The sequence below is a fragment of the Erinaceus europaeus genome, chromosome 23 (genome assembly GCF_950295315.1).
Source record: "Erinaceus europaeus chromosome 23, mEriEur2.1, whole genome shotgun sequence".
Taxonomy (NCBI): domain Eukaryota; kingdom Metazoa; phylum Chordata; class Mammalia; order Eulipotyphla; family Erinaceidae; genus Erinaceus; species Erinaceus europaeus.
Window position 1 is genome coordinate 1,369,967 of NC_080184.1, and position 13,718 is coordinate 1,383,684.

Genomic DNA, 13,718 nt, shown 5'->3' on the forward strand with positions numbered 1-13,718 from the left:
GTGGCTGAACCTGAACCTTATCGGCTGTGTCTTGTCCGTCCCCGCCCCCCCCCCCCAAGCCCATCGTGCAGGGCCGGGGGTTCAGGCCCGTGAAGACACACATCCACGTCTTTTCTGGGCCAAAGGCATCTCCGGACTGTGCTTAGACATCCATAATGACACAAACCAGGCCACGGTCACTCCTGGCCCCAATTCTAATATCCCTCATGTCCTGGAACCCCATCGGTTCTTTGGGCTCCTCTTTGTTGTAACTCGTGGCCAGGCTGACAGTTAAACTTTGCCTCTTGGACTCTTGGCTGATTTATTGAAGTCCCATCCCATAGACTGCTCAACCGCATGGTGTCAGGCCAGCCAAGTGCTAACTCTGCCCTGCCAGCTGAGCCATTTCCCCAGCAGAGAAGGGAACCCACTGCCCTGGCTCCAAGCTGTCCCCCCTCCTCCTCTCCAAGCTCAAGGCAGAGGCCCAGCTGACACTGGCCAGTGAGGTGGGGGGTGTGCACTTCAGACCAGAACCCAACAGTAACTCAAAAGCTGTAGCCAGCCCAGAGCACCAATGTCAACTATGTCAACATTCAGGTGGGTGACTAGGTTCACCAGTGTGTTCAGTGAACAAACCAGGTGCCAGGGTCTCATGCCAACAACTCAGAGCCTCCCCCAGATACCAAGTTCAACCAGTCTCAGCTCTTGGGGGGGGGGGGGAGAAGAGGCTTAAAACTTGGCCATCTTAGTGCTAGAGCCAGGACTCAGAGGACTCCATGGTAGAGCAGTGCAGGGAAGCAGCCTGTGTGACATGAATAGCCCAGGACAGAACCTGGGGGGTGTTATGGAGAGATACCCATCCGTTCTGGGAAGGGCCAGGTGGCCGGAAGCAAGCCTCAGAGAAGCATGATTGGTCACCTCCACAGGTTTATTTTCCATGGCACTAGAGGACACTGGAGGGGCGACAGGTACACCAACCCAACCCCACCTTCCCACGGTCCCTGGAAGATCGCCCTCACCTCGGCGCTGCCCCCAATAAACCTCTCAAATGCGTCTCAACTCGTGTCTCTTTTGGACATTTTAGTTTTTCTCTCAAATGGAGAAAAAAAAAAAAACCAACCACGGAACGTGTTGTTGGGTGGGCCACCCGCCTCCCACACCCGACTGGCCAGTTGAGTCCCTGCTCGGAGGGCCTGCGGCCTGGGGGCCGGAAATAAATATGGAAGATTCGGCTTTGAGTGATGGCGAGGGGCCGCGGGCGGGCGCAGAGTGCCTACAACTTGTCCAGGAAGTTGTCGAGTGCAGGGATGCCCTCCTTGAGGCCCTTGCGTTTGCGGGTCTCGGCCACCACCTGGCTGGGCCGGCTGCTGTTGTCGAAGGGGTCGCCGGGTAGGATCTGCCAGTGGTCAAAGACACACTGTGGGAAGGCCTGGCCACCGGTGTTGGAGCGCAGGTCAGCAGTGAAGCCTGCAGGAGGGAGGAGAGGTCAGGGGGTGTCCGGGGGCGGTGGGGAGACAGGAGCAGGGAACGGAGGGCCCACTCACCAAAGGACTCGTTGACGGGCAGGTAGGCCTTCACCACGAACATGGGGGTGCCGGCCACCTGGGCTTCCTCGAAGACGTGGCCACGCTTCCGGTTGAGCACACCGTAGATGCCACCTACCACCTGCTCGGGGCACTGCAAGAGGGGGCGAGGGGAGGGCGGTGAGGCACTGGTGGCGGTGGCGGGGGGTGCACCAAGGGCCAGGTGGAGGGGGGGATGCTCCCACCTGGATCTCCACCAAGTAGATGGGCTCCATGAGGCGCGGCTGCGCAGTCAGCACGCTAGCGTATAGGCAGCGCCGCGCTGTGGGGATGATCTGGCCGCCGCCACGGTGGATGGCATCAGCGTGCAGGGTCACGTCGTGCACGTCGAAGCGGACACCCCGCATGTTCTCCTCACACAGCGCCCCCTGCGGGGTGGGGAAGGGGTGAGAAGGGGTGCTCTCTCGCCGCAGCCCCGATGTCCACCCCCACCTGTGGGCCGGGCCTCACCTCCTTAGTGGCCCACTGGAAGCCAGCCACCACGCTGTCCTTGATCTCGTTCAGGTACTGCACGCCCTTGGTGATGTCGGTGAGGATGTTGGGGCCAGTGCCGTCGGGCCCGAAGCACCAGATCTTCCGTGCCTCGGCCACGTCCCACTCGTACTTCTCGGCTAGGTAGCGGGCGCGCTGCTTCAGCTCCTGGCGTGCGGACACCTCGCCCTTGTCAATGTCCTCGGCCAGCCCGTCGGGGAAAGGCCGCGCCTTCATGTACAGCCGGTTGTGCTTATTGGGGGACTTGGACAGGCAGAGCACGTTTGACTCCTCGCTGACGGTCTCGCGGTATGAGACCACCGGGTCGGATTTCTGTGGAGCGAGAAGGGGTCTCAGGAAGGGGGTAGACTGGAGCCCAGGGCCGCCCTCAGGCATCCCCGGAGCCCACCTTGATGGGGATGCAGGCGTGGTCCTCCTCCAGGTCCTTGAGGCAGATCTCCAGGTGTAGCTCACCCGCGCCCGCGATGATGTGCTCACCCGACTCCTCGATGATGCACTGGGGGGGGGGGCAAGGGGGGAGATGAGCCTACAGCACTGCCCTCCACGAACACAGGGCTGAGAGACTGTGCACACCCACCTGCACCATGGGATCGGACTTGGCCAGGCGCTTGAGGCCCTCCACCAGCTTGGGCAGGTCGGCCGGGTTCTTGGCCTCCACGGCCACGCGCACCACGGGGCTGACGCTGAACTTCATGACGCGCATGTTGTGCGCGTGCTCGAAGGTGGTGATGGTACCCGTCTTGACCAAGAACTGGTCGACGCCCACCAGGCCCACGATGTTGCCGCACGGCACGTCCTCGATGGGCTCCACGTAGCGACCCATCATCAGAATGGTCCTGGGGCGAGTGGAGAGTGAGCGCGGCAGGCCTGGGGACGGGGGTGGGGGGGAGGGGGGGTGGGGGGCGGATGAGGGCTCACCTCTGGATGGGCTTCAGGTACAAGTCCTCCTTCTTGCCAGGGGTATAGTTGGGGCCCATGATGCGGACCTTCAGGCCAGTGGACACCAGCCCTGAGAAGACTCGGCCAAAGGCGTAGAAGCGGCCCTTGTCAGAGGTGGGCACCATCTTGGAGATGTACATCATCAGGGGGCCCTTGGGGTCGCAGCTCTTGATGCCTGCAGGCGGGGTGGGGGGGTTGAGCCTGCCGCCCTATCGGGGGCTGGGATACCCGGGTCTCGGGCCTATCCATGGCATCCCTGGTCCCCGCCTACCCATAGCGGCCTCATCATCCGGCGGCCCTTCATAGAGCAGCTCGCAGCGGTACTTCTGCGCAGTGACGGGCGAAGGCAGGTGGATGGTGATCATCTGGAGCAGCGCATCCCCAGCTGGCAGCCAGCGGCGCATCACGGCCTGCGGATGGATCGGGAGTCAGCACAGAGAGGGGAGTGGGCGGAAGTGGCGGGGCAGGGCCGGCGCCATCACCTTGAGCAGCGGCTTGCCCTCCTTGTCCTTGTCCTCGCTATCCAGCTTGATGTCCAGCTTCTCGATCAGCTTGGCTGTCTCCTCCTTCTTGAAGTTCATGATGGCGTCAAACACCTGCGAGGCAGAGCAGACAGAGGTCAGGCCCCAGACTCAGGGTGGGTCTGGCTCTGCTAACCCTCGCAGCCCCGCACCTTGAAGATGGGGTCTAGGATGAGCTGGCAGAAGGTCCGGGGCAGCTTCTTCCCGTCCGGGCTGGTGGCTGACTTGCTGAACTTGCCGTTGGATGGGTCGAAGTACCTGGAGGGAGGGGCAGGTCACGGGCCAGCCAGGCCCACCTGGCACTTGAGGGGGGAGGTGCTGTGGGGGGGGGGCACTCACCGGTCACCCCACAGCTTTCTCATCATGTCTTCCACCTTCTTGGCGCGCTCGGCGGGGCTCAGCTGACCCTCACCCTTGGCTGCAAACTTGGCCACGTACATCTCAGCGAACTGCTTGAGCGTGAAGGCCCAGCCATGCAGGCCTGAGCCGAAGCCCACGGTGCCCAGGACGGGGTCGATCTGCAAAGGGAAGGGGAGGGGAGGTGAGGGCTGGCAGAGGTGGGGACCCAGGAGGCATCCCCCCAGCCCGGGCTGGGTCGCTCAGACTGTGGGTCTCTTCACGGTGCGTCAGGTCAAAGTGAAGAAATGTCCGTCATCACGTGACCCGGATGCGGTGTCCGAGCCCCGCGCCGCCCGCCCCACCTGGCCGTACCATGATGTTCCCCATGGGGCCGCTCTCGCCCTCGCCATAGGTGGAGATGATGACGTTCACGTTCTCCACGATGCGCTGGAAGGTCTGGTACAGCTCCTCGGGCTCCAGCTGCAGCTCCAGCAGCGCACGGTCCATCTTGTTCATCATGAGCACCGGCTTGATGCGCTCGGCGATGGCCTGGCGCAGCACCGTCTCCGTCTGCACGCACACGCCTGCGGCCGGGTCGGGGTCAGTCTGGGGCCGGCGTGGGGGGGGACGGGGAATCGAAGAGGGGGCGCTACTCACCCGACACGCAGTCCACCACCACCAGGGCGCCGTCGGTGACACGCAGGGCAGCCGTGACCTCGGAGGAGAAGTCGACGTGGCCCGGCGAGTCGATGAGGTTGATGAGGAAGCCCGAGCCGTCCTTGCTCTGCTTGATGAAGTTCAGATCGTTCTCTGACAGCTCGTAGAACAGGGAGATAGCGCTGCGGGGCGGGAGGCAGGGAGGGCGGCGGTGGGCGCGGGGACGGCCCGGGGTTGCTTTCCCAGCCCGCCAGCCCCCGGGGCGCCACGTACGTGGACTTGATGGTGATGCAGCGCTCCTGCTCGTCCTTGCGGGTGTCAGTGAAACGCGTCTCACCGGCACGGGCCGAGGCGATGATGCCGGCCTTGCACACCAGCGAGTCGGTCAGCGTGGACTTGCCGTGGTCCACGTGCGCGATGACCGACATGTTGCGGATGTTGGCCTTCTTGTCCATGATGGCACGGATCTGGTCCACCGTGAAGTTCACCTGCGGGCGCGGGGGTGTCAGGCCGGGGAGTGCTGGGCACAACGAACGCCCCCAGCGCCACTCTGGCCTGTGCCCCCCTGCAGCCTGGCACACACACCCAGCTGACAGCCCTGGGGACCAAGAGGCATTTGACAGCTTGGGGGCTGGGGCAGGAACGCCCCCCCCACACCAGCAGAGGGGGTCCTGGGCTGCACACAGCTGCCGGTCTGTGAGGTCCCAGGTTCGAGCCTCAGCACCGCCGTCAGCCAGAACTGCGCAGGAGTCTAGAATCTGGCTTCCTCTGCTGCCCGGCGGCTCTCTCTCTCTCTCGCTCTCTCTCTCACTGCGTAGCGAAGGCGGCACAAGGAAAGACAGTCTAGCTCCAAGCTCCCAGGTGCAAGCCCCAACACCGCCGCGTCGGCCAGAGCTGAGCAGGTGGCCGGGCAGACAGCCCGGGGCTCTCCTGTCGGAGCAACTGAAGGTCCCGGTTCAGTCCCCAGCTGGCCTTCTGGCCAGAACCAAGCGGGGCTGTGACAGTCCTGCATTGGGGCCGCGGGCCCGGCTGGCGGCCCGCAGTCAGTCGAGGGGTGGCGGGCGGGACCCCCGGCCCAACGCTCCGCATGGGGCCACGCCGCCGGCAGGACACCGGGTCGGGGGACGGGACACCAGCCCCCAAGTCGCTCGCCGCCGCCTAGGAGGCGGCCTTCAACCCCCAGCCCGTCCCCGGCAGGCCCTGCGCCCCGAGCGGACAGACGTGGGACGCAGGAGCTGGGCGGGGGGGGGGGGGGGTCGGGTCCTCGGCTGCCGCGAGCCCCCACCCAGCCCCTGGGGACGGCCGGCCGGGCAGGGTGTCCCCGCCCGGAAGGACGGCCTTGGTCGCCTAAGGTCACCGCTCTGCAGGCTCCCCCCGAACGGCCGCCCGGGAAGCGCCAGGCTCGCACGCAGCTGGGGGCTCCGCGCCGCGGGGGCGGCGGTGTCGCGGGGCACAGGGCGGCCGGGGGCCCCTCCTGGGTCTTGCCGCCCTCGACGTGCCCTCCGGGGCCCCCGCTTACGAGCTCCCCCCGCAGCGCCCCGGGTTACGTAAGCCTCCCCTCCCCCGGCACTGCGGGGCGGCCGCATCATCATCACCACCCCACCGATCCCCGCCCCGCCGGCCTCCGGGGCCCCGACATCGGCTCCGGAAGCGGACTCGGGGCTCCAAGCGGGCGGCCACGGCTCAGACATGGCGGCGGCCGCAACCCCAGAACTCCCACCCCGCCGATTCACCCGGTGCCCCGCGCCCCCAGCGACCCCGCGCCCCTTCCCGTCACCCCGGGGTCTCCGCCGCCGCCCGGCACCCCACACCCGGCGGCGCGGCTCACCATGGTGGCGGATGGCGGTGGATTCTCCCAGGCAGCTGTGAACCAGGTGAGCCGCGCCGGGGATGGCGGCGACGACGGCGGAAGAGAACGCTGACGTCAACGCCCGGCCTTTTATAGGCCGACGCCGGTTGGGTGGGTCATCTGACCGCGCGGCGAGGGGGCGGGGTGCGAGGACTCGGCGGCGCGCAAGCGCAGTGACGCGCGGGCCCCTGTTAACCCCTTGGGCACCCGGGCGGCTGCTGCTGCAGGTGCAGGCAGGCGGTGGGCTGTCTTCTGAGCTGGGTGCGCGCCCCCAGGTACAGTTGTGTTTTTTGGGTTTTTTTTTTTTTTTTTTTTTTTTTACCAGAGCACTGTTCTGCTCTGGCTTATGGTGGTGCAGGGGATTGAACCTGGGACTTTGGAGCCTCAGGCATGAAAGTCTCTTTGCATAACCGTTATGCTATCTCCCCCCCCCCCCCCCGCGCTCCCCCAGGTACAGTTCTGCGGGTGCAGGGACCCAGGGCGCCCTCCCAGCAATGCAGCTGCTCTTATAGCTTGCAGACATCCACGCACTTCGGTTTTCTCTCTTTCTTATTTTCTTAATGGGTTTTATTTTAGTTTTGAGAGAAATCAGAGCACAGTCCCTCTGGCACAGACGGTGACAAGGACTCAACCTCAGGCGTGCCAGTCCACATCACCACCGCCCCTTTATCATTATCTGCGTTTTGGTGACTTGTTTTACTGTTGTTTTTACTTTATTATTTTATTTTTTACCAGAACCCTGCTCAGCTCTGGTTAATAGCGGTGGTGGGGATTGAATTTGGGATCTCTGGTGCCTTGGGCATGAAAGTCTTTTTTGCAGAACGATTATGCTCTCTCCTCTGCCCAATTTACTCACTTATTGAATATTATTATCATTATTCTTAATATTTATTTATTCCTTTTGTTGCCCTTGTTTTTCATTGTTGTAGTTATTATTGTTGTTATTGATGTCGTCGTTGTTGGATAGGACAGAGAGAAATCGAGAGAGGAGGGGAAGATAGAGAGGGGGAGAGAAAGACAGACACCCGCAGAGCCGGGGGCTTGAACTGGGATCCTTACACAGGTCCTTGCGCTTTGTGCCACCTGCGCTTAACCGCCGGACTCCTACTGCTATTACTAGTATTGCTATTATTTACCAGAGCCCTGATCAGCTCTGGCTGATGGTGATGCAGGGGACTGAACCTGGGACTCCGAGGCATGACGCGAGAGAGTCTATTTGCATTATGCTATCTCCCCCACCCTAATTATTTATTTGCGATTGAAGAGGAGGGAAGAAAGAGAGGCAACGAAAGTATCACTGTGACACATGTTGTGCTGGGGATCAAAATCCAGACTATGCTTGAGCCAAAGTTTGAGTCCGAAAGTCCAATGCCACCACAGCCCTGCTCCACCCTGACTTTTGGCGGTGCTGGGGATTGAACCTCAGGTATGAAGGAGCCTCAGGCATGAAGGTGTTTTTGCATAAGCATTGTGCTATCTCTCCCCAGCCCAAGGTACCCCAAAGCTTTATTACCTCCTGGGCTTTAGTTTATTTATTTAGGTTTTTAAAAATATTTATTTATGTATTCCCTTTAGTTGCCCTTGTTGTTTTTCATTGTTGTTGTAGTTGTTATTGTTATTGATGTCATGTCGTCGTTGTTGGATAAGACAGAGAGAAATGGAGAGGGGGGGAGAGAAAGACTGTGAAGTGACTCCCCTGCAGGTGGGGAGCCGGGGGCTCCAACTGGGATCCTTATGCCGGTCCTTGCACTTTCCACCACCCGTGCTTAACCCGGCTCCCTATTTATTTAGTTTTAACTGGAGCCCGGCTCAGCTCTGGCTGATAGTGGTGGTAGGGCTTGAACCTGAGACCTCAGAGCCTCAGGCAGGAAAGGATATGCATCGCTCTGATGTTGTCTCCCCAGTCTTGCTTTTGTATTTTGTTTTTTTCTTGAAGCTTGTCAGAATGCAAAGCAGGGTCTGTGCGTTGCCTCCCTCTCTGCTTTCCTTCTATGTTGTTCCGCAAGCTGCTGAAACTGTAGGAGCCCTGGGGAGAGATCCCTGACAGGTCCTCTCAAACCAGCAAGCTTTTATTTCTTTGCAAAGACTTTTGAAGGAGGAGGAGGAAGAGTAGGGGGAGGGAAAAGGGGGGGGGGACAGGGCCAGAAGTCCTCAGGCAGTGATTCATTTTGCAAAGATAGACTTGACTCCAGCCCCAGGAATCCTGTTGTTTTCAGCGTGGTCATGTTGAGGGGTGAATAAACAGACCACCTCCCCCAGACCCACCATCAGCCCCTCATATTTCTCTGGCCTCAGTCTCTACCTCCCTAAGGGGTTGGGGTTGGGGGCACATCAAGACCCTCTCCCTGTGTGGGAGGAGTTTACAAAAACCACAGTTGAAAAATAAAAGCCATGAGTCCTGCCTGCTGTATTGATAACACACTTACGTTTATTCTGGGCCGGGCCCTGCTGTTCCAGGTTCTGCCAGGGGGTGGCGGGGAGGGCAGCCTTGCAGGAGTGTCCTCGTGTGACCCCAAAGAAAGCAGGGATCAGGCATTCAGGGGGAGCTTGGCATTCTTTTTTTTTTCTTAATTAAAAAAATATATTTACTAATTTTCCCTTTTGTTTCCCTTGTTTTTTATTGTTGTTATTGATGTTGTCATTGTTTTTTTTTTAATATTGTATTTATTAATAAGAAAGGAGGAGAGAGAGAAAGAATCAGACATCACTCTGGTACATGTGCTGCCAAGGATTGAACTCAGGACCTCGTGCTTGAGAGTCCAATGCTTTATCCACTGCACCACCTCCTGGCCCACATGATGTCGTCATTGTTAGATAGGACAAAGAGAAATGGAGAGAGGAGGGGTAGACAGGGGTGGAGGGAGAAAGACAGACACCTGCAGACCTGCTTCACCGCCTGTGAAGCGACTCCCCTGCAGGTGGGGAGCCGGGGGCTTTGCGCCAGCTGCGGTTTACCCACTGTGCTACCGCTCCGCTCCCTTTTTTTTCTTAATATTTTTTTATTTATTTAATACTGGATAGAGACAGCAATTGAGAGGGGCGGGGGAGATAGAAAGGAAGAGAGGGGAGTCGGGCGGTAGCGCAATAGATTAAGCGCACGTGGCGCAAAGCACGAGGACCGGCGTGAGGATCCCGGTTCAAGCCCCCGGCTCCCCACCTGCAGGGGAGTCGCTTCCCAGGCGGTGAAGCAGGTCTGCAGGTGTCTGTCTTTCTCTCCCCCTCTCTGTCTTCCCCTCCTCTCTCCATTTCTCTCTGTCCTGTCCAACAACGACAACAATAAAACAAGGGCAACAAAAGGGAATAAATAAATAAAAAGAAAGAAGAGAGATACCTGCAGCACTGCTTCACCACACGGGAAGCTTCCCCCCTGCAGGTGAGGAGTCAGGGCTTGAACCTGGATCGTTGTGCATCGTGATGTGTGCTCTCAAACAGGTGTACCATCTTCTGGCCCCTAATATTATTTCTTTATTTGATTGAGACAGAGAGAAATCGAGGGGGAAGAGAGATAGGGAGAGAGAGACAGAGAGACACCTGCAGCCCTGGGCTGGTGGTGCCCGCCCACCCAGCAAAAATCAGTCGAGGGATTTGTGCCTTGTCTGCTTGGCAGAGCACTGCCCAGGCCCGATTGTATCCCATGGGCGTGCGGCCCGTCCCATCCTGACTGGCACCCTGGGGAAACTGAGGCAGGACAGCAGGCGCCGGGCTAGGGGATGGTGCAGGCCCAGAGCAGCCCATCCTCAGCGTGATCTTCTACCCACCTGCGAGCAACAGGGCTCGGCAGTGAAGGGGGACCCCACCCTTAACTTATTCGCGGGCCGGCGGGAGATATCATAGTGGTTCTGCAAACACTCTCCTGCTTTGAGACTCCATAGTCTCAGGTCCCATCCCCTGCACCACCATAAGCCAGAGCTGAGCAGTGCTCTGGTAGAAAAAAAAAAAAATTACTCTTCCTTTTCAAAAATAAAAAGATGAAGCTTCCTGCAGGGTTCACCCAGCTTGTATGCCTGAGGCCACAGAGTCTGCAAGTTTTAATACCTACAGCATCTTATGCCAGAGCTGGGCAGAATTCTGTTTTCTCTCTCTCTCTTGCTCTCTCCCTCTCTCTCCCTCCCTCCCTCTCAAGATAATAAACAAAGGGCCAGGGCCCCCTGTAGTGGGGACAGCACAGGGGTTCTTCAAAGTAACTCTCTGCCTGAGGCTCCAAGTTCCCAGGTTCAGTCCCCAGCACCACCATCAACCACAGCCAAGCAAGGCTCTAGAAAAGAAATATAATAAAAAACAAAGGGCCGGTGACATATCACAGTGGTGATACATTCCTGAGCCTCGTGATCCCGGGTTTCATCCCCAGCACCACCATCAACCAGAGCTGAGCAGGGCTTTGGTTTAAAAGCACACACACACACACACACACACACACACACACACACACACACACACACACACACAGCAACTATTTATTTAGTGTGTTCCCTCCCACTAATATATCCTCTTTGCCCAAGAAACCCTCCCTCCCCCCAGCCCCTGGCCCTGGCCCCCCTCCTCCCTGTCTCTGTGGAGGGGACTCCTCTGGGGACCTGCTAGGAGTGGAGCCCCAGGATCTGTCCTTTTGTGCCTGGATAGTGTCCCCGAGTGTCCTGTCCTCTGGGTCCCTCCATATGGGAGCAGGTGTCCAAATGGCCTGTACTCAGGGATGAGTACTGTTCCACCTTATGGATGGGATTCCTTGTCGTGAGTTACTGGGTGGGACTGCACTCGCTGGGTGACCTAAGACAAACCACTGAGCCTGTCTGAGTCCTCTGGATCCTGTAGAAACATCAAGCCCTGGCCGCAGGCAGAATTGCTCTGGTCGGAGCACAGTGGTTTCCCAGTGGCGGATTCAAGTGCAGTGGCGGCCAGTGGCCAGCAGGGGCCGCTGCCGCCAGTCCCGCGCTCCACAGGCTGTGCAGCCGGCGCATGCGCAATGCAGCGTCCCTGCAGGGCTTTTTTCGGGGGGGGGGGGGGGGCTTCCCTGCCTTTGAACCCTTCGCCAGCCTCCTGCATGTACTGCTGCGACCCCTGACCTGCTCAGTGGCCGCCTTTGCTCTCTGATTCCACTGACCTCCAGTTTCATAAAAAAAAAAAACCCGGGGGGGGGGTCCCCTGCAGCGGGGAGAAAGGGTGCATGTGGTGAGCAATTTAGCAAGAAGCTGTTAAAGGTGGGGAAGGGGCTTCGGTCTCGCTCCCCCCTAGAAATGGCCCCTGCTTCTTCCCTGTGCGCTGTGCCCCTCCCCCAGCAACCCGCCCCCCGCCCCCAGCTCTCTCACCCGCGTGGAAGCACCTCTGCTTTTCACGCTCAGACGCCTCAATTTGCAAGCGCATGGAGTGCACACTCAGAACTCAGGGGCCAAGAGCTTTAAAAATACACCTTCCTTCCTTCCTTCCTTCCTTCCTTCCTTCCTTCCTTCCTTCCTTCCTTCCTTCCTTCCATCAATTTGAGTCAGAGCCCTGAGGTTCGAACGCGGGACCTTGGAGTCTCCAGCACGAGGGTCAGTGCAGTAAACCCAATTCTATCCAGTGCCCTTGGCCCGCAGCTGGCTCAGCCAGCAGGGTGTACGCTGCCCCCAACCCCCAGGGAACCCTTCCCAGGCCACGGAGAGCTGCTGTGGTGTCTCTCCTCTCTGTCTCTCTGTCTCTCTGCCTCTCTCTATGGAGGGAAAAAGCATCCACCAGGAGCTGTGGAGTCAGCACCTTCAGAACCCCAGCACCAGAAAAATGAATGAATGAATGAATGAATGAATGAATGAATGAATGAATGAATGAGGTAGCACAGTGCCTGGCTGTTGTGGAATTGCAGTGGAGAATGGGGAGACAGTATAATGGTTATTACACAAAAGATTCTCCTGCCTGCGGGTCCCAGGTTCCGTTCCCAGCACCACCATCAGCCAGAGCTGAGCAGGGATCTGGTTTCTCTCTCTCTCTTTCTTTCCATAAAATAAATCAATAAGTAAAGACTTATTTGGGGACCAAGATATGGTCATTCTCACTGCATACACTCGGCCCTGGGTTCAAGCCCCCAGCACCACATGTGAGCACAGTGCAGGGAAGCCCATGACTGGGGAGCAGTGCCGTGAGGCCAGCGTCCCCCGATACTGGATAAGGGTAGAGAATTGTTTGTTCCTGCTTTGAACTGGGCGGGAAGTCCTTTATTTATTTTTTTTAAATACTTTATTTATTTATTTATGAGAAAGATAGGAGGAAAAAGTACCAGACATCACTCTGGCACATGTGCTGCCGGGGATCGAACTTGGGACCTCATGCTTGAGAGACCAAAGCTTTATCACTGCACCACCTCCCGGACCACGAGAAGTCCTTTATTTTTTTTTCTCCCAGAGCCCTGCTGAGCTCTAACCGATGGTGGTGCTGGGGATGAAACCCAGGCCTCAGGAGAGGCTGTTTGCGGAACCACAGTGCTGCCGCCCTTGTGCACACTTCCTCAGTGGACATTTTTATTTGTTTATTTTATTTTATTTTATTTTATTTTATTTTTGAAAGAGATGAAGAAAGAGAGACACACCAGAGCACTGCTCAGCTCTGGCTGATGGTGGTGCGGGGGATTGAACCTGGGACTTTGAAGCCTCAGGCAGGAGAGTCTGTTTGCAGAACCATTATTATGCTATCTCCCCTGCCCCTTAGCACACATTTTAAAGATTTATTTGTGAGACAGGGAGAGAAGCTGAGCCTCCCTGTGCCACCTGCGATGCTGGGACTGGAACCTGGGGCCTCAGGCCCCGGGCCAGCGGATTGAAAGAGTCTGGGGGGAAGGGAGGCTGGGCCACCCCAGAGGCTGACATGACACTTCCCCTGAGCCTGCCACCGACTTAATTTTATTTTTGATCTTTTATTTACTTACTGGAACGGGCACAGAAACATTGACAGGGAGAGACAGAGAGACACCTGCAGCCCTGCTCTACCACTCAGGAAGCTTAACCCACACCCCACCCCACCCCCGCTGGTGAGGACCAAGGACTCAAACCCCGGTCAACTCACAGCTCCCACAAGGCAAGTTCAACCACCAGCACCACCTCATGCCAGAGCTGAGCAGTGCGCTGGGTTCTCTCTCTCTCTCTCTCTCTCTCGCTCTCATAATATACATGTAATATTGTTAAAGATGTAGTTATCTCCTTGCTAGTAACATGACAGAGACAGAAATAAAAAGGAGATAGAGCAAGACCAGGGCTCTGCTGAGCTCTGGCTGATGGTGGTGCTGGGAATTGAACCTGGGTCCTCAGGGCCTCAGGCAGGAGAGTCTGTTTGCAGAACCATCCTGCTGTCTGTCGGCCTAATAAATGAATCTTCGCACAGCTGGCCAGGTAGCTCCCG

At 58.3% G+C, this 13,718-nt stretch overlaps 1 protein-coding gene and 1 non-coding gene across 2 annotated transcripts; both read right to left on the reverse strand.

Moving 5' to 3' along the window:
- Nucleotides 1–889: 889 nt before the first annotated feature.
- Nucleotides 890–6,480, reverse strand: EEF2 (eukaryotic translation elongation factor 2). The gene is made up of 15 exons (XM_007524819.3): nucleotides 6,339–6,480; nucleotides 4,784–4,998; nucleotides 4,511–4,692; nucleotides 4,226–4,437; nucleotides 3,854–4,032; nucleotides 3,667–3,772; nucleotides 3,476–3,589; nucleotides 3,265–3,403; nucleotides 2,973–3,168; nucleotides 2,632–2,890; nucleotides 2,443–2,550; nucleotides 2,013–2,366; nucleotides 1,748–1,930; nucleotides 1,524–1,656; nucleotides 890–1,446 (listed from the first exon to the last, which is right to left on the reverse strand). Exons 1-15 carry the CDS (start codon nucleotides 6,339–6,341, stop codon nucleotides 1,253–1,255), a joined length of 2,577 nt encoding a protein of 858 aa, XP_007524881.1. The 5' UTR covers nucleotides 6,342–6,480; the 3' UTR covers nucleotides 890–1,252.
- On the reverse strand, nucleotides 4,112–4,176 carry LOC132535707 (small nucleolar RNA SNORD37). Its single transcript, XR_009547420.1, has one exon. It is a non-coding gene; the product is annotated as a small nucleolar RNA SNORD37 (small nucleolar RNA).
- Nucleotides 6,481–13,718: the final 7,238 nt, after the last annotated feature.

What these genes read in the sequence shown, in the direction of transcription:
- EEF2 (XM_007524819.3), bottom strand. An exon ending in GGTGGTGGACTGCGTGTCGG is followed by an intron (nt 4,438 to 4,510) that starts GTGAGTAGCGCC and finishes ACCCGGCCGCAG; the next exon opens with GCGTGTGCGTGCAGACGGAG. An exon ending in GGATGATGAGGCCGCTATGG is followed by an intron (nt 3,169 to 3,264) that starts GTAGGCGGGGAC and finishes CCCCGCCTGCAG; the next exon opens with GCATCAAGAGCTGCGACCCC.